Source organism: Pleurodeles waltl, chromosome 7 (genome assembly GCF_031143425.1).
Source record: "Pleurodeles waltl isolate 20211129_DDA chromosome 7, aPleWal1.hap1.20221129, whole genome shotgun sequence".
Classification (NCBI taxonomy): domain Eukaryota; kingdom Metazoa; phylum Chordata; class Amphibia; order Caudata; family Salamandridae; genus Pleurodeles; species Pleurodeles waltl.
Genome location: NC_090446.1, coordinates 993,866,465 through 993,884,892, shown reverse-complemented (window position 1 = coordinate 993,884,892; position 18,428 = coordinate 993,866,465). Strand labels below are relative to the sequence as shown.

General features: G+C 44.6%; 1 protein-coding gene across 3 annotated transcripts in view; it reads right to left on the bottom strand.

Moving 5' to 3' along the window:
- SDK2 (sidekick cell adhesion molecule 2) overlaps positions 1 to 18,428 on the bottom strand; it is a 945,724-nt gene that overhangs the window by 391,039 nt on the left and 536,257 nt on the right. For all 3 annotated transcript variants that reach the window (XM_069199807.1, XM_069199808.1, XM_069199809.1), the window contains exon 3: positions 6,871 to 6,977. In XM_069199807.1, coding sequence (XP_069055908.1) covers positions 6,871 to 6,977 — 107 coding nt within the window. The remainder of the gene's footprint in view (positions 1 to 6,870; positions 6,978 to 18,428) is intronic.

Genomic DNA, 18,428 nt, shown 5'->3' with positions numbered 1-18,428 from the left:
ACTTTGGCTGCTCTCTGCTGATGACGGGCTAAACCTAGAAACACGTGTCCAGAGATACACAGCACTTGCTGCACCTACTTAGGTGAAAGACTTTTGATTACTTTTTCAATACAAAACAAAGTGACTGCATTTACCATGATGCATTGGGGCTAACTTTTTGCTGGAGTGTGAGGCAGTGTGCTCCCTTTTTTCTTTTTGTCCAATGACTGCTCCCTTGAGCTAACGAGCTGACGAGCTCTGGTGAGGCACCTGTGCGCCAGTGAGTGGTACATAAACCTGAGAAGACTTTTGGCGGCATTTCAAGCATCCCCACAGACTTTGGCTGCTCTCTGCTGATGACGGGCTAAACCTAGAAACACGTGTCCAGAGATACACAGCACTTGCTGCACCTACTTAGGTGAAAGACTTTTGATTACTTTTTCAATACAAAACAAAGTGACTGCATTTACCATGATGCATTGGGGCTAACTTTTTGCTGGAGTGTGAGGCAGTGTGCTCCCTTTTTTCTTTTTGTCCAATGACTGCTCCCTTGAGCTAACGAGCTGACGAGCTCTGGTGAGGCACCTGTGCGCCAGTGAGTGGTACATAAACCTGAGAAGACTTTTGGCGGCATTTCAAGCATCCCCACAGACTTTGGCTGCTCTCTGCTGATGACGGGCTAAACCTAGAAACACGTGTCCAGAGATACACAGCACTTGCTGCACCTACTTAGGTGAAAGACTTTTGATTACTTTTTCAATACAAAACAAAGTGACTGCATTTACCATGATGCATTGGGGCTAACTTTTTGCTGGAGTGTGAGGCAGTGTGCTCCCTTTTTTCTTTTTGTCCAATGACTGCTCCCTTGAGCTAACGAGCTGACGAGCTCTGGTGAGGCACCTGTGCGCCAGTGAGTGGTACATAAACCTGAGAAGACTTTTGGCGGCATTTCAAGCATCCCCACAGACTTTGGCTGCTCTCTGCTGATGACGGGCTAAACCTAGAAACACGTGTCCAGAGATACACAGCACTTGCTGCACCTACTTAGGTGAAAGACTTTTGATTACTTTTTCAATACAAAACAAAGTGACTGCATTTACCATGATGCATTGGGGCTAACTTTTTGCTGGAGTGTGAGGCAGTGTGCTCCCTTTTTTCTTTTTGTCCAATGACTGCTCCCTTGAGCTAACGAGCTGACGAGCTCTGGTGAGGCACCTGTGCGCCAGTGAGTGGTACATAAACCTGAGAAGACTTTTGGCGGCATTTCAAGCATCCCCACAGACTTTGGCTGCTCTCTGCTGATGACGGGCTAAACCTAGAAACACGTGTCCAGAGATACACAGCACTTGCTGCACCTACTTAGGTGAAAGACTTTTGATTACTTTTTCAATACAAAACAAAGTGACTGCATTTACCATGATGCATTGGGGCTAACTTTTTGCTGGAGTGTGAGGCAGTGTGCTCCCTTTTTTCTTTTTGTCCAATGACTGCTCCCTTGAGCTAACGAGCTGACGAGCTCTGGTGAGGCACCTGTGCGCCAGTGAGTGGTACATAAACCTGAGAAGACTTTTGGCGGCATTTCAAGCATCCCCACAGACTTTGGCTGCTCTCTGCTGATGACGGGCTAAACCTAGAAACACGTGTCCAGAGATACACAGCACTTGCTGCACCTACTTAGGTGAAAGACTTTTGATTACTTTTTCAATACAAAACAAAGTGACTGCATTTACCATGATGCATTGGGGCTAACTTTTTGCTGGAGTGTGAGGCAGTGTGCTCCCTTTTTTCTTTTTGTCCAATGACTGCTCCCTTGAGCTAACGAGCTGACGAGCTCTGGTGAGGCACCTGTGCGCCAGTGAGTGGTACATAAACCTGAGAAGACTTTTGGCGGCATTTCAAGCATCCCCACAGACTTTGGCTGCTCTCTGCTGATGACGGGCTAAACCTAGAAACACGTGTCCAGAGATACACAGCACTTGCTGCACCTACTTAGGTGAAAGACTTTTGATTACTTTTTCAATACAAAACAAAGTGACTGCATTTACCATGATGCATTGGGGCTAACTTTTTGCTGGAGTGTGAGGCAGTGTGCTCCCTTTTTTCTTTTTGTCCAATGACTGCTCCCTTGAGCTAACGAGCTGACGAGCTCTGGTGAGGCACCTGTGCGCCAGTGAGTGGTACATAAACCTGAGAAGACTTTTGGCGGCATTTCAAGCATCCCCACAGACTTTGGCTGCTCTCTGCTGATGACGGGCTAAACCTAGAAACACGTGTCCAGAGATACACAGCACTTGCTGCACCTACTTAGGTGAAAGACTTTTGATTACTTTTTCAATACAAAACAAAGTGACTGCATTTACCATGATGCATTGGGGCTAACTTTTTGCTGGAGTGTGAGGCAGTGTGCTCCCTTTTTTCTTTTTGTCCAATGACTGCTCCCTTGAGCTAACGAGCTGACGAGCTCTGGTGAGGCACCTGTGCGCCAGTGAGTGGTACATAAACCTGAGAAGACTTTTGGCGGCATTTCAAGCATCCCCACAGACTTTGGCTGCTCTCTGCTGATGACGGGCTAAACCTAGAAACACGTGTCCAGAGATACACAGCACTTGCTGCACCTACTTAGGTGAAAGACTTTTGATTACTTTTTCAATACAAAACAAAGTGACTGCATTTACCATGATGCATTGGGGCTAACTTTTTGCTGGAGTGTGAGGCAGTGTGCTCCCTTTTTTCTTTTTGTCCAATGACTGCTCCCTTGAGCTAACGAGCTGACGAGCTCTGGTGAGGCACCTGTGCGCCAGTGAGTGGTACATAAACCTGAGAAGACTTTTGGCGGCATTTCAAGCATCCCCACAGACTTTGGCTGCTCTCTGCTGATGACGGGCTAAACCTAGAAACACGTGTCCAGAGATACACAGCACTTGCTGCACCTACTTAGGTGAAAGACTTTTGATTACTTTTTCAATACAAAACAAAGTGACTGCATTTACCATGATGCATTGGGGCTAACTTTTTGCTGGAGTGTGAGGCAGTGTGCTCCCTTTTTTCTTTTTGTCCAATGACTGCTCCCTTGAGCTAACGAGCTGACGAGCTCTGGTGAGGCACCTGTGCGCCAGTGAGTGGTACATAAACCTGAGAAGACTTTTGGCGGCATTTCAAGCATCCCCACAGACTTTGGCTGCTCTCTGCTGATGACGGGCTAAACCTAGAAACACGTGTCCAGAGATACACAGCACTTGCTGCACCTACTTAGGTGAAAGACTTTTGATTACTTTTTCAATACAAAACAAAGTGACTGCATTTACCATGATGCATTGGGGCTAACTTTTTGCTGGAGTGTGAGGCAGTGTGCTCCCTTTTTTCTTTTTGTCCAATGACTGCTCCCTTGAGCTAACGAGCTGACGAGCTCTGGTGAGGCACCTGTGCGCCAGTGAGTGGTACATAAACCTGAGAAGACTTTTGGCGGCATTTCAAGCATCCCCACAGACTTTGGCTGCTCTCTGCTGATGACGGGCTAAACCTAGAAACACGTGTCCAGAGATACACAGCACTTGCTGCACCTACTTAGGTGAAAGACTTTTGATTACTTTTTCAATACAAAACAAAGTGACTGCATTTACCATGATGCATTGGGGCTAACTTTTTGCTGGAGTGTGAGGCAGTGTGCTCCCTTTTTTCTTTTTGTCCAATGACTGCTCCCTTGAGCTAACGAGCTGACGAGCTCTGGTGAGGCACCTGTGCGCCAGTGAGTGGTACATAAACCTGAGAAGACTTTTGGCGGCATTTCAAGCATCCCCACAGACTTTGGCTGCTCTCTGCTGATGACGGGCTAAACCTAGAAACACGTGTCCAGAGATACACAGCACTTGCTGCACCTACTTAGGTGAAAGACTTTTGATTACTTTTTCAATACAAAACAAAGTGACTGCATTTACCATGATGCATTGGGGCTAACTTTTTGCTGGAGTGTGAGGCAGTGTGCTCCCTTTTTTCTTTTTGTCCAATGACTGCTCCCTTGAGCTAACGAGCTGACGAGCTCTGGTGAGGCACCTGTGCGCCAGTGAGTGGTACATAAACCTGAGAAGACTTTTGGCGGCATTTCAAGCATCCCCACAGACTTTGGCTGCTCTCTGCTGATGACGGGCTAAACCTAGAAACACGTGTCCAGAGATACACAGCACTTGCTGCACCTACTTAGGTGAAAGACTTTTGATTACTTTTTCAATACAAAACAAAGTGACTGCATTTACCATGATGCATTGGGGCTAACTTTTTGCTGGAGTGTGAGGCAGTGTGCTCCCTTTTTTCTTTTTGATGGGTAGTGTGTTACCCATGGCCCAAAATACTTGCGGAGGAACAATGATAAAATTTGCTTGCGCCATATCAGAGGTAAAAACAAAATACAAGTTAACTTGAAGACACTGTTTCGTACTCCTTTACAATTCAAATTTAACTTGAAGACTCCGTTTCAATACTCCCCCTTCCCGGACCTGTTCTCTTTTATATGCTTGTTTCTTTTCTTTTTTTTTTTTAAAGAGAAAAAAATGTATTTGGTTACCGTATTTTTCCTTTTAGTTTAGTATTCTGGAACAACAGTACACAGGATGCCGCATGTGTGTTTACTTAAACACGCGTAGCTTTAACATCAGCGCGCAGGAAGGAGCACGCGTCACTGGAGCAGCAGCACGCAGGGTGCCGCATGTTTGTTTACCATTAAACATGCGTCACTGCTGCTGGCTCCGTTTCCTTGGAGACGCGTGTCGACGTCGTCTGCGTCTCTGGTGCTGGAACCACGTCTCTGTTTCCAAGGAGACGCGTGTGGACGCCGGAACTGCAGCACGAGTTGGCGTCTTCGTTTCCTTAGAGACGCTTGCGGCTGTTCCAAGCCAAGGACGCGTGCGCAAGCAACGGTCTCCGCTTGCACTCGCGCTTGCGAGGAAGTCCAATAATAAATAAAAAAAATTAAGGAGAAACAGGACACAAATCCTCGATCGACAACAAAGATGGTGGTGAACGAGAAAAAAAATTATCCCTCGACGGTCGGTTTGAAGAATCGGCAGAACGCGTCCAGAACAAAATTAGCAATCCAATAAGCGGTCGCCGGTCAGGATAGCTGGTAAGTTCCACCCTCGTCGCCAGATTGAAGTGATGCTGCAATTAAGGATCAGAACGCCGGGTAGAAGAAAGGCGCTTTATTGAAGTACAGGAGTACAAAGGAACAGGTCCGTTGAGGAGAGATACTCAGGCTCAACTGACACAAGGAGACTACACGTCATGGATCGTGGAATCTCCTTAACTCATCAGCTGAGAGCATTCTAACCAGGAATAAGAACACACTACATAGTACCTGCAATTTTCCCTACAATATTCAAGCTCCTCATAACCAAATACAAATCTGGAGGATTCCTGTGCTGGTTTCACAATCGTATACCCTGAGGGACTCCGAAGGATTCCCTTTGAGTGGGATGCTCGCACAAGCCAGCAAAGACAATATTTAGTAATATTATGGTGCCTTGGGGTGTGGGGAAAGGGTAGATACCCTCCCCTCTCAAGGGGTAAGGTATCCCCCAGGGTTCGCTTGTACACTGGGAGCAGAAGATGAGGGCTGTCAACAGCTTCTGGGTCGCATCAACGCCATAATAGCATTTTTTCTGCTGCAACAAAAATCACAAACAACAGGCATTGGAAAGAAAGACATACCTGGATACGAGTTAAGGCGATTCCTGGAGGATTCGCCAAAAATCTCCTGTAAATGATATGTTTATCACTCATACAGCTAATGAAGGCATCAAACAAAAGGGGGATACGTAAGACATTGATAGGATGATCACATTGTTCAACACTTAGTTGATTTACATTGTTTTTCGCCCCTTATCCTAATTTCAGAAATGTACTCACTACTCTATTTTGTTATAGATTAACTTGTTTTCCAAAGTTGGCAGTCATACAGTGGCTTATCAAAGGCTCCCATAGCCCCCACGGTGCAGGGTGGACCCCGAGCTCCAGGGGGCCCCCTCAGCAAAGTACACTGTGCAAGGGCAGCAGATCCCTGACTGGGTCCAGGGGAGAGAGGGCTCCTTTCGGGTACTTTGCAGGGGTGGGGGGCAGGGCTCAAGTTTTGTTACACCTGTGTAATCACGCATACACATGTGAACAAATTGCAGAATATGGAAACTTGGGAATTGTGGAAACCAGCCGATATGTGCTTCGAAGACCATTAAGTACAATAGAGACAGTCTGATATAAAGTAATGGCTCAGGCTTGCACAATGGTCAGCTCTATATGCATGTTACATTTCGTCACTGGGGGTATAGCATGATATGTCTTTGTGATGTCTGTCTGGCCTATCCTACTCTAAACGTCCAGGGAAACACATGCTGACTGCGGAACGTGTGTACTAACAGGCTCTGGGGTTCTTTGGGCAACTAGGTAATATTTGACACCTCTTAGGGCCATTAATATTGGAATACGCACAGTTAAGGCTAAACGCATTCAATGTTTCATTTTAGCTGTACTATATGCTTGGTGTACTTTTTTTTTTAAATCCAATCCTTTGCTAAAGTTAATACCCCTAACCAAGTAATATTTTTTAAATCATTAGTAACATTTGTTTTACATTATAGCTCACTGCCTCCCAAGAGTTAGGCTCTGACTTCTCGGGCACAGCTCCCTCTGGAGTGTTGACAGGGGAGTGGAGTCCTGAAGATCACTTGTAATCCTAGAATCTAAATCCCTATATCTGTTGGGAAAATAGGCTGTTTCACCTTTGAAATTTCTTGGAGTTAGGTATAGCAGGCTGTTGAGATATAACATGACAGCAAGAGCGCTTTAAGTTTTTTTTCTTAGATAAACTAAGTTAAAAAAAGAAGCTAACCAGGGGGTCTTACTCACATGCCACCTGCACTTCGGTCCTCCTCTGCAGCAGGGCTCCCATGCGATTACGGACAATGCAGCGATAGAAGCCAGCATGGGTACGGTCCAATGATGTGATCATGTACCTGCAGGCATAAACGTAAAAGTGCCCATGAATAAACGCAGAACGTGATTACAAAGCATACGATTGGTCAGAGATGGTCATGTGGCAGTATAGTGGAAAACTCTGCTGCATAGGTGGCACAAATCCAGACTAGGACCAGCTTAGTTTGTCATGATGAAACCACAAAGGACTTGTCTGAAAGTATCTCATCAGTGAAATAAGTGAATACAAATGGAACAATGACATATACTTATGAAGAATGCTGCCAAATAAATACATTAAATGCTTTTTTTACCAGTGCAATAACCATTTTTGTACATTGTGATGCATCACAACCATCAGCTTGTGAGAAAAACCCTTTGAGCACTATTGTCTGGAGTTCTTATCCTATCAATTTCATGCAATCTCCTACAATTCTGGTTGTACTGCATATCTATTTCTTAACTGCCTGACATTTCAATTAAATTATTGTAATTGAAAAGTCATACTTTACTTCAGACATTTCAGATTTTTGTACAGAAACTGCGGGTTCACACCAACAAGCCTTGAGATAATTGTGAATGATCAAAAATCCCACATTTTATTTAACTGCATTCTTTATGGAACACAGTTACCAACCAGTGGCTTCATGGTACTAAAATGTAGACAACAGAAACTAATTGACACAAAAAATGTAAAATTTTGCAGATAAGGATAGTAGTCAATTTTCCTGAGTTGCAGAGGTTGCTTGTTCACAAGCTTGTTGTGTAAAATTGCACATTAACTAACAGTAACCTATAGCACATCCACAGCGCCTAATCTGTTTTTACAAAAAATGAGTGCCAGTCACTATTTTCTTTTTTTTAGAGGAGATGGCATAAGCCAACTGGGAATGAGGTCTATCCTGCAGCTGTAGCACCACTACCACCTGGAGCCTCTGACCACCTCTGACAGCTGGCTGCCCGTTGACTGTAGGGTGAACCTAGCTGGTGAGCAGCATACAAACCTGTTTGAAGATAAATCAAAATACCTTTTTTATTTTCATTTTGGTAATGGAAATAGAAGAAAGGATGATAATATTTTGAGATGGTGAAGGATCACTGTATTGGCTCTCCTCCTCTTATTTCCATGTCCGTTGGAAATGAAAGGACACATCTGCTGTCTTTCACTGCTAACATTGAAACTGAGCAGGAGATAGCAAAGGTTCTTAGTCCCCTAAAATTAGTAGCGGTAATGCTCACCAGCAATCATTGACACACACTTACCACTGACTATTGGAGAGATGATATAGCCCAGCTGCTAAACTACTGGGTTTGATTCCTGCCTGTGACAATGATTGAAAATTATATGAATCTCGACAAATTACTAAGAGCCTGATTTAGATCTGGATGGTGTTACTGCCAAGCTGCTTTGGCGGTGGACCCGAAAAGACCATCAAGCCAACTTTGTTCCGCCCATCGTATTTAGAGGTTACAGAACTGTAAGCAGTGGGCTGGCGATGGATTGCTGATGGAGGGAGAAGGCGGCAGAACCCAATGGACTTCATGCAATGGCAGAGGCTATGGAATAGAGGTAAGTGACACACACACACACACTGTCCCTTAGCTGTGTGTGTACCCCTGCACTACACAACACACCACATTCACACCATCACCCATTACAATTCCAGCGCAATATGACCTGTACGTGCCACAAACACACATTGACATCCATCCATGACACAACACACACACACACCATTGACACTGCACCCGCAAACCACACAACCACAGCAACCAACACAACTACACACTCAGCTACACAAACACACTCACACATAAGCGCAACTGCACATATCAAGGCAACATCCGCCACACAACAACAACTTTCACCTGAATGTGTAACACAGTGTTAGATATGGGGTCTCTACTTGGCATAGGTATACACCCTTGTCCAAGTAGGGACCACAATGCAAAGCAGGGTAAGTCACACACAATCCAAATTATCATGTGCCCACCCTCTGGTAGCTTGGTACTGAGCAGTCAGGCTTAACTTAGAAGGCAATGTGTAAAGTATTTGTGCAATAAATCATGCACAATAACACAGTGAAAACACCACAAAAATACACCACACAGGTTTAGAAAAATATAAGATTTATATCTGATTAAATTAAGGTCAAAACGATCAAGATTTGATAAGCACAAGTTGAAATATCACTTTTGCAATGTTAAGAAGAGTCTTAAGTCTTTAAAAATCAACAATCGTCTCTTGTGTGCACAAAGTACCTGGTGTGCATCAAAATTACACGCACGGAGACCGCAGAGGAGGAGATGCGTGGAAAAAGGAAGTTGTGTGTCGGATTTCCTGACGCAGCACTGACGATGCGTTGTTTCTTCCCACTCTACAAGGGCTTTGCGTCGATTTTCGGCATGCAGTCTTGGATCCTCACAGCGATGCAGGGTCTTTTGACACCCAGGGACGATGTGTGGAAATTCTGGGCATGCGGGACGAAGTCACAGGTGCTGCGTCACTCTGGTGGGTGATGTGTTGGAGTTTATGTCTCTCGGAAGGCGCTGTGCCGATTCTTCACTCAGGAAGTCGGGCTGTGTCGCTCCGGCTCAGCTGTGCGTCGATCAGGTATCGCTGTGCATCGAAGTTCCGGTCGCAACGCAGGCGCTGCGTCGATCTCTTCTTGGGAAGTCGGGCTGCGTCGTTCCGGTTCAGTGATGTGGTGATTTTCTCATCGCTAGGCAGGTTGTGCATCGATTCCAGTTGGCTGTGCATCGATTTTCGCTGCACAAGGAGTTTCCTTGAAGAGAGGAAGTCTTTTTGGCCCTGAGACTTATGAAACAGGAGGCAAGCTCAATCCAAGCCCTTGGAGAGCCCTTCTCAGCAAAGTCAGAGGCCAGCAAGGCAGCAGGGCAACTGTAAGGCAGCAGTCCTTCACAGCAAAGCAGTCCAGGTGAGTCCTTGGGCAGCCAGGCAGCTCCTCTTGACAGGTTGCAGGATCTGGTCCAGAAGTGTCTGATTTGTTGGGGTCAGGTACCAAGTTTATATACCCAAAAATGCCTTTGAAGTGGGGGAGACTTCAAAGAGTGGTTTTGAAGTGCACAAAGTCACCTTTCAGTACAGGTCTGTCTGCCAGTCCATGGTGTGAGGGCAGGCCAATAGCCTTTGAAATGTAAGTGTCAGGCCCCTCCACCCTTCCAGCCCAGGAAGACCCATTCAGTATGCAGATGAGTGCAGGTGTGACGGAGTATCCTGTGTTTGTGATTGTCTGGGTGAAACGCACAAGGGAGCTGTCAACCAGCCCAACCCAGACGTGGACTGGAGAGAGGCTGTAAGGCGCAGATGGATTTTAAGTGCAGGGAAATGCTCACTTTCTAAAAGTGGCATTTCTAAATGAGCAATATACAATCCAACCTCACCAATAGGCAGGATTTTTCTAATACCATTCTGGCCATACTAAACATGACCTGCCTACCCCTTTCTGGTTATAATCTACCACTCAAACAGTATATGAGGGTAGCCCTAATGTTAACCTATGAGAGGAGCAGGCCTCACAGTAGTGGAAAATGAATTTAGGAGTTTTCCACTACCAGGACATATAAAACACGCAAGTACATGTCCTGCCTTTTACCTACACAGCACCTTGTCCTATGGGTTACCTAGGGCCTACATTAGGGGTGACGTGTAGAAAAAGGGAGTTTAAGGCTTGGCAAGTACTTTAAAATGGCATTTCGAAGTGGCAGTGAAACTGCATACACAGTCCGTGCAATGGCATGCCTGAGACATGGTTAAGGGGCTACTTATGTGGGTAGCACAACTAGTGCTGCAGGCCCACTAGCATCATTCAATCTACATGCCCTGGACACATGTAATGCCGTTTACTAGGGACTTACAAGTAGATCAAATATGCCAGTTGGGTACGAACCAATGTTCCCATGTTTAAGGGAGAGAGCATATGCACTTTAGCACTGATTGGCAGCGGTAAAGTGTGCAGAGTCCTAAAACCAGCAAAAACAGTGTCAGTAAAGTGGAGGGAGGCAGGCAAAAAGTTGGCGGATGACCACCCTAGGGCTGTCAGGTCTAACACACAGCAACACAACAAGGAGTACACTGTTCCAATGGGGAAATAAGGGAACCTACAAGTTTAGGAGCAGGAGCCCTCACACATCCTTTCGGATATGTAATATTTTCCTTGCCCTCATTCACCAAAGCATTACCTCTCACCATATCACTTTCATGTTGCTTTTAATCTTGGTCTAACCCTCTTTGCTTTTGATAAATTAAATGGTGATGTTTTCTGAGGTTTAGAACCAATTTTAGATCCCTCTCCTGTTTGAGTAGTGCCTGTCCGTAGGTATCACCCTAGTACATTCCACCACGGCAGTCACCACAAAAAATGTCCAGCAAGAAGCCCCCTCACGGGGAGCCCGTCAGACATTGCAGTGCCGGTCTGACGAGGAGCACCCCAATGATGAAGCATGACATCCGAAAGGATGTGTGAGGGCTCTTGCTCCTAAACTTGTAGGTTCCCTTATTTCCCCATTGGAAAAGTGTACTCCTTGTTGTGTTAGTATCTTGGGAGACTGTACACTGGACCATCAACCTCCCTGTCCCTCTTTTGATGTTGATGCTAACACACAGCAACACATCAAACACAACAACATCGGTCTCACATGCAAGTGACACACATACTGACACAACCACACCAACCACTCAAGCTCCCTCCATCTCAAATAGCCAATCCATACACACACATGTACTGACTCACATACACAACAGATAACAGAAAGCTACCCATACACGTCCCCTTGCAATGCACAAACATGGACAATGTTGTCCAGTGTGAGTGAACTGTCATTGTGATGCCAGCATTCATTTTCCAAAGAATGATGAAAAATGACTGCTGTGTATGTGTGCAATATGCATGTGTCACCAGCCATGTGACAGAATTGTATACCCAACATATGCAAGTCATAGTGATTTATTAAAATTACTGTGACATGTATATGCCTGCATTGGTCCTGACCTCCCGAACAGTACACAACCAATGTACCCTGGCAAGGCGCCATCCCTACCTTCGAGTTTGGTGGTGGGTGGGGATTGTGGTATCTCCATGAGTCGGTGGCTGCAGTGACGGCAGGTGTTGTCTAGTGGTGTCCAGTCGAAGACGGAGGTGGAATGAGGAAAAAAGGTGAGTTTTTACCCCTTTTCTGCCCCAAGCTGCCGGCATCCACTTTTCCCTCTCCCACTGTCGACGTGGACGGTGTTTCTTGGCAGAGACGGTGGTTCAAATATGGGCTTTCGGATATGGGACCTCAACCATCTAAATATGGCAGGTGGACCGTCACAGTGGCAGATGGGTTTACCGTCGGAAAGTTGAAGGCGGGACCATTACCACCAAGATCTAAACCAGACCTTTAATCTCCATTTGCCTAAACATGTGTCATTTAATTCAAGGAATTAACAATGTACAGTGTGCTTGCACTTACTAACATTAAGACATATTACAATAGCAACATATTTTGGCAATGCTGCAGTTCCCTCTGACCTACATGACAATGCTATTTGCCTGTCATCTGGTCAGTGAGTGTCCTAATGCAATGGATGGATGCCTAAGGGAACTAGTAGAGGAACACCTTGCATGGTCAGGTGTCGGCATAGACCTTCGCAAGGCGTTGGTTAGGCCTAAAGAAAGAGTACTTCGGTTTAACACATCCTCCCTGTTCTGCTGGATCCACGTGCAATATTACCTTTGATAATGACATGTCACCCCTGCATTAACAGTGAGAGGGTAACTCATTAAACGGGCACATTCTTATCACTTGCCTTCTCTTCTGGTTCCTCTTGGAGGGCAGCACACTTCTGAAACAAGGCAGCTGCTCAAAAACAGCAGTGCAGGCTTGAAATCTGTAAATGGACAACAGCAATTGAGGCTCCATGTGAGCCCAACACTAGAGACTGAAGGCAAACCCATGACTTGACTCCAGCAGTAACCTGGGCACCACAATCATGTGGGATTTCAAAAGAATACACTGGAGTCTAAATCCTTTTCAGAAGCACGGTAGCAAGCTTTAACTGAGAATTATCTGAAAGCGGTGCTTCAGATCAGTATTTAATGTTTGCCCTCCATTGGGCCGCATCTGCAACGGAGCAGATGAATGACAAGAAATCGGACAATTGTGTAACATTGCTACGGCAGCTGGCACCCGGGTGAAGACCTTCGGCCTGCAACGCACAAGGGGTTTGTAACATATCCATGGACTGAAGCAGCACTCACAGAATTCAGTACAGTTTGCTACAATGTTTCTGGAAAAGAACCTGACTCATTTATTATTTTCGAATTCTACTTGATTGTGGTGGCCGGACTGCTGCTGGGCCTTCGAGCTCGACTCATTCCGCATACAATTAAGGGGTTTTACATACCAGAGCAAAGGGTCACACAATTTTTTTTCAACATTTGAAAAAAGGTGTACATTTACGAGCAACTTAAATGCAATAGCAGATGTGCAACTACAGGGAGGGTTCCTATTTCTTCTAAAAACTTGTGCCACACATGGTGTAACAGCTAAACCACCAGAAGGGAGCAGTGGGCCACCTTACAGAGATTCAACGGTCGTAGACCATACAGGAGCCTCCCCTTTAACGGGGATCCATAAAGCACCATATGCAGGCAAGGATCCATACTGGAACCCCGACCAGCACCTGGAAACAATAAGGATGACAGCTGATGACAGCGTTCTGTAATCGTACTTTATCTTTTCAAGCTCAGATAGAACATTTCTTACAGAATACATCCGTTTGTAGAAATCTGCATATGTACACCTTACAATAGTGCTCTATTTTTGGGAAGAAAATCCTTGAAAAGTAGATGGAAGGTGAGGTTTTTTAGGATCTTAGAAATGTTTATTTTCTGCAACAGAGTGTAAATTAGTATTGTGCATGTCATTCTAAATATGGCATACAGCATGGTGACGTGGCTTGTTGATCACCAGCGTCAGTGAATGCTTTCATATGACTCCAGCTTGTCTATCCTTTCGTCAATTTCATTTCGGTGGGTAAGAATATTAAGGCGCATGGAGATGTATTGATTTGAACCTGAAGGCTACCTTCATTGCACACCTTGTGTTAAGTAACGATTTCAGCAAAAAACAAAACTTTTCTTTTTAAATCGTAGGGTGGCACCTAAAGGGTCTCTTTTTGGTCTGGGCGACCATTAATGCAAATCAAAGCACAAGGTAGATTGCACATTGTCTCGCCAGGCACTGCTCTGAATAATTCACATACAATTTGATTGTTCAGTTTGAAATATTTTAATGACTAGGACTTAGGGCAAAAGGAGTGGTATAAGGGGATTCTATTACAATAGGGCACGAAGAAGTCTGCCAAAAACCCTAAATGTTTTGGATCACTGTATACAAGTAAAGATACGAAAGCTTCTACAGGATGCGTGGTGTTCTGGAGCACTATATACAATTAAAGAGACATCTACATAATGAGAGTTGTTCTGGAGTAGTATACAAGTAATGATACAAGGATATCTACAGACATAAGTGGTTCTAGAGAATTGTATGCAAATAAGGATACAAAGACATCTACAGAATACAGGTTGTCCTGGAGCCCTGTAAGCAAATTAAGATTCAAGGAAGTTTACAGGATACAGAATGTTCCTAGCACCGCATACAAGTAGAGATACAAGGATGTCCACAGGACGTGGGGTGTTCTGAAGCACTGTATACACGTACAGATACAAAGATGTCTACAGGATATAGAATGGTCCTAGCACCGCATACAAGTAAAGATACAAGGATGTCAACAGGACGTGGCGTGTTCTGGAGCACTGTATACATGTACAGATACAAAGATGTCTACAGGATATGGGTTGTTCTGGAGCACTGTATACACGTACAGATACACAGATGTCTAAAAAATGTGGGGTGTTCTGGAGAACTGTATACACATAAAGATACAAAGATGTCTACAGGATATACGTTGTTCTGGAGCACTGTATACAAGTAAATATACAAGGACATTTTCAAGATAAGGGGTGTTCTGAAGCACTTTACAAAAGTAAGGATAGACAGACTTTAACCGGGTACGGGGTGTTCTGGTGCACTATAAACATGTAAAGATACAAGGATGTCTATAGGATAAGCGACATTCTGGAGAACAGTATGCAAATAAGGATGCAAAGACGTTTGGAGGATGTGGGTTGTTCTGGAGCAGTGCATGAAGGCAAAGATACCAGGGCGTTTGCAGGACATGGTGTGTTCTGGAGCACTTTACACAATTAACAATTAAAGGACGTCTACAGTATACAGGGTTTCTGGAGCACTGCATACAGCATTAGTGAAAGAATCTTCGAGTTTCTTGATAATGAACCAAGCCTGGTTCGAACTGTGCTGACAATATGTGTTACATCAGCTTGATGGATTTGATGTTAAATGAGCAGATTACCTAGAGTTTACTAATGCCGAAATAGAATATAAAGGAAAAAAAGAATGATATTTGTACCAGATCATGCAATATTTTTAGCGTTTACAAGTCAGTGTCCGTGTTCTGCAACTGACTGTTCACTACATAAATAGTTTTGCATGAGGGATAAAGTAAGAGACTGAAAGAAGCATATTTTGTAGTTCAATATCCTCTTTACATATAATAAATATTCAAGATTCCTTACCCTACTAGAGCTCTAATTACTAGAAGACTCATCCAGAGCAAGAACTGGGACCAAAATTGCAAGTGGAAATACTGCAAAATCACTTTATCCTTCCAGAATGTGGGCCTGATTGCAAGTTTTCAAATCCAAACTGGGGCCGTGTACATATAAAGTGCACTTTCCCTGTTCAACTGGAACACAGTACGCAACCAGGGACAATCCGTCCTCTTATGATGACTGCACTCAGGAGCGGCTCGCGGTACTTGGAGGGGGCGGGAGGGCTCAGGGGGGGCGCAAGAAATAAACATTAAAATTAATTTAAAAAAAAATAAAACACTTACCTCGTTCCTCGCCGCGCCTGCACTGCTCCTCTCCCGTCTTGCTGCTGCAGGCAGGCACAGGCTCCCAGCCTGCACTGCAGCTAATCCAGCTGCTGCTCAGAGCAGTGTCAGGATTGCCTGGGAGCGCCCAGCCAGGGTGCTCCCAGGCAGACTGGGAGCCTGTGCAGGCTCTCTCGAGCCCAGCAACACAGTTGCCAGGCTGGAGACAGCCTTTCGCGCATGTATGTTTGGCTGGCCCGAGATGGTCGGCTAAACATTCATGCGCTGTGCCCCCGTGGCCCCGCCCCTTCAAAAGAAAAGGATAATAAACAACGTTTATTATCCTTTTCTTTCAAAGGTTTGCAGTTGCTGCTTCTGGCGGGAGGAGGGGCAATGCTCCTCCGCCCTAAAGGAGGAGCTGCCCCTGACTGCACTACATTCATGGCAGTGCAATTGGCAACCTGCCTGCACTTTGAAGAGAGGAAAGAGATTCCCTGCAGGAAGGTACAGTGAGTGAATGCACCCGCCTGCATGGGCAGGTCTTGGGGAGTCCACGAGACACCCTTTTACCTCTCCAGAGGGCCGTACTGACACCCTTTTACCTCTCCAGAAAGCTGCACTGTCAATGCCCCTCCTAAGGTCATGTTTGCCTTTGAGAACATGTCGGTAATACGGCAAAGTGAGTACATGATTTGCATAAGGTCGTGCTGTTGCTACATGTTTGTCAGCGCTATCAGTATTACAGAAAGTGATATCAAGTCTGTGGCCCCTACTGTTACATCAAAGTGCACCGGGGGTGCACAAAGCAGGTGCACACACCAATTGGGCCCCCAGAGCACTTTTCACAATATGGCCCATGATAATAAAGAAGTAGGTGTAGTTACAGTCTTTGTAGTTGCTTTTAATACAAGTATTTCATTACAAAACACTACTTATAGCACAAATTTGCATAGCAAAATAAAATTGAGGAATAATATGCATGTTTTTAATTAGAATTTGCAAAAGCAGTACAATAGAGTACAGTTGAGCATGTCGCATCTGTGACAGAGAAAAACACTGCATACAAACATTGCAAATTGCACAGCAGTTGGAGTGTCTGGTTCATTACATACAACTAGAATATTCGTAACCTATGAAAAAACATCCCATCGCAGGACCCCTGCCACTTAATTATTCGATTCACACTCAGGAGTCCAACCACCCTGATAGCCCTCCCCAATGACATCTCACAATCATTGTTACCAGTAGAGCTCCACACCTCATCAGAAGTATAACATACATTCTGAACGGGGGGGAAGACAGGAGTGACCACAATTCATTGATTCCATGATATAAAACCACAAACATCATTGAACTCTACGTTTTCAAACCACAATCAACGTTTGCATCTGGTTTTAAACTTACTTCATCACAGAAGGCGCAGTTAGCCATTAAGATAATGCTGCCACTGATGCGAGAGATCATATGGGTGGTTACCTTCAGAGTTAATGATGGAACATGCAGTGGTAAAAATAATATGGAAGCCTGTAGTTTATGATAAGTGCACATTGGGATTTAATTTTGTGAAAAATTAAAAGGAATTTAATGTTTATGAGATAGAAAGTGCTAAAACGTTAGATGTAGAGCAGATGATGGTAAAGTTTGCACAGTCAGACATATAAATATAAACACCATTAAAGTTTTAGGAACATAAAAGCACGAACTTCAAATCTTCAATATAGGCTGGTCTTTTAACCAGCTTTAAAATGTTGCTTGTGTTAGACTTTTCATCCTTGGTGTGGTCTCCCTTAATGTTTTGCCTCTGTTTCCCAGGTTGATGATGTGTGCTGCACTCTGTTTTTGCTGTTTTTCTTACTCTGGGCACTTTACCACTGCTAACCAGTGCTAAAGTGCAAGTGCTCCTATACAAAATGTGTATGTAATTGGTTCATCCATGATTGGCATATTTGATTTACTAGTAAGTCCTTAGTACAGTAAACTAGAGGTGCCCAGGGCCCGTACATCAAATGCTACTAGTGGGTCTGCAGCACTAGTTGTGCCACCCACATTAGTAGTTCTGTAATCATGTCTCAGACATGCCACTGCAGTGTCTGTGTGTGCAGTTTCAAACTGTAAATTCGACTTGGCAAGTGTACCCACTTGCTAGGCATAAACCTTCCCTTTTCTTCCATGTAAGACACCCCTAAGGTAGGCCCTAGGTAGCCCTAAGGGCAGGGTGCAGTGTATGGTTAAGGCAGGACTTATAGTAATATGTTTTATATGTCCTGACAGTGAAATACTGCTAAATTTGTTTTTCACTGTTGCAAGGCCTGTCCCTCTCATAGGTTAACCTGGGGGCTACTTTTAAATATGACTAAAGTGTAGATTCCCTTTGGGAGCAGATAGACATGTGGAGTTTGGGATCTCTGAGCTCACAATTTAAAAATACATCTTCTAGTAAAGTTGATTTTAAGATTGTGTGTTTGAAAATGCCACTTTTAGAAAGTTAGCATTTTCTTGCTTAAACCATTTCTGTGACTCTGCCTGTTTG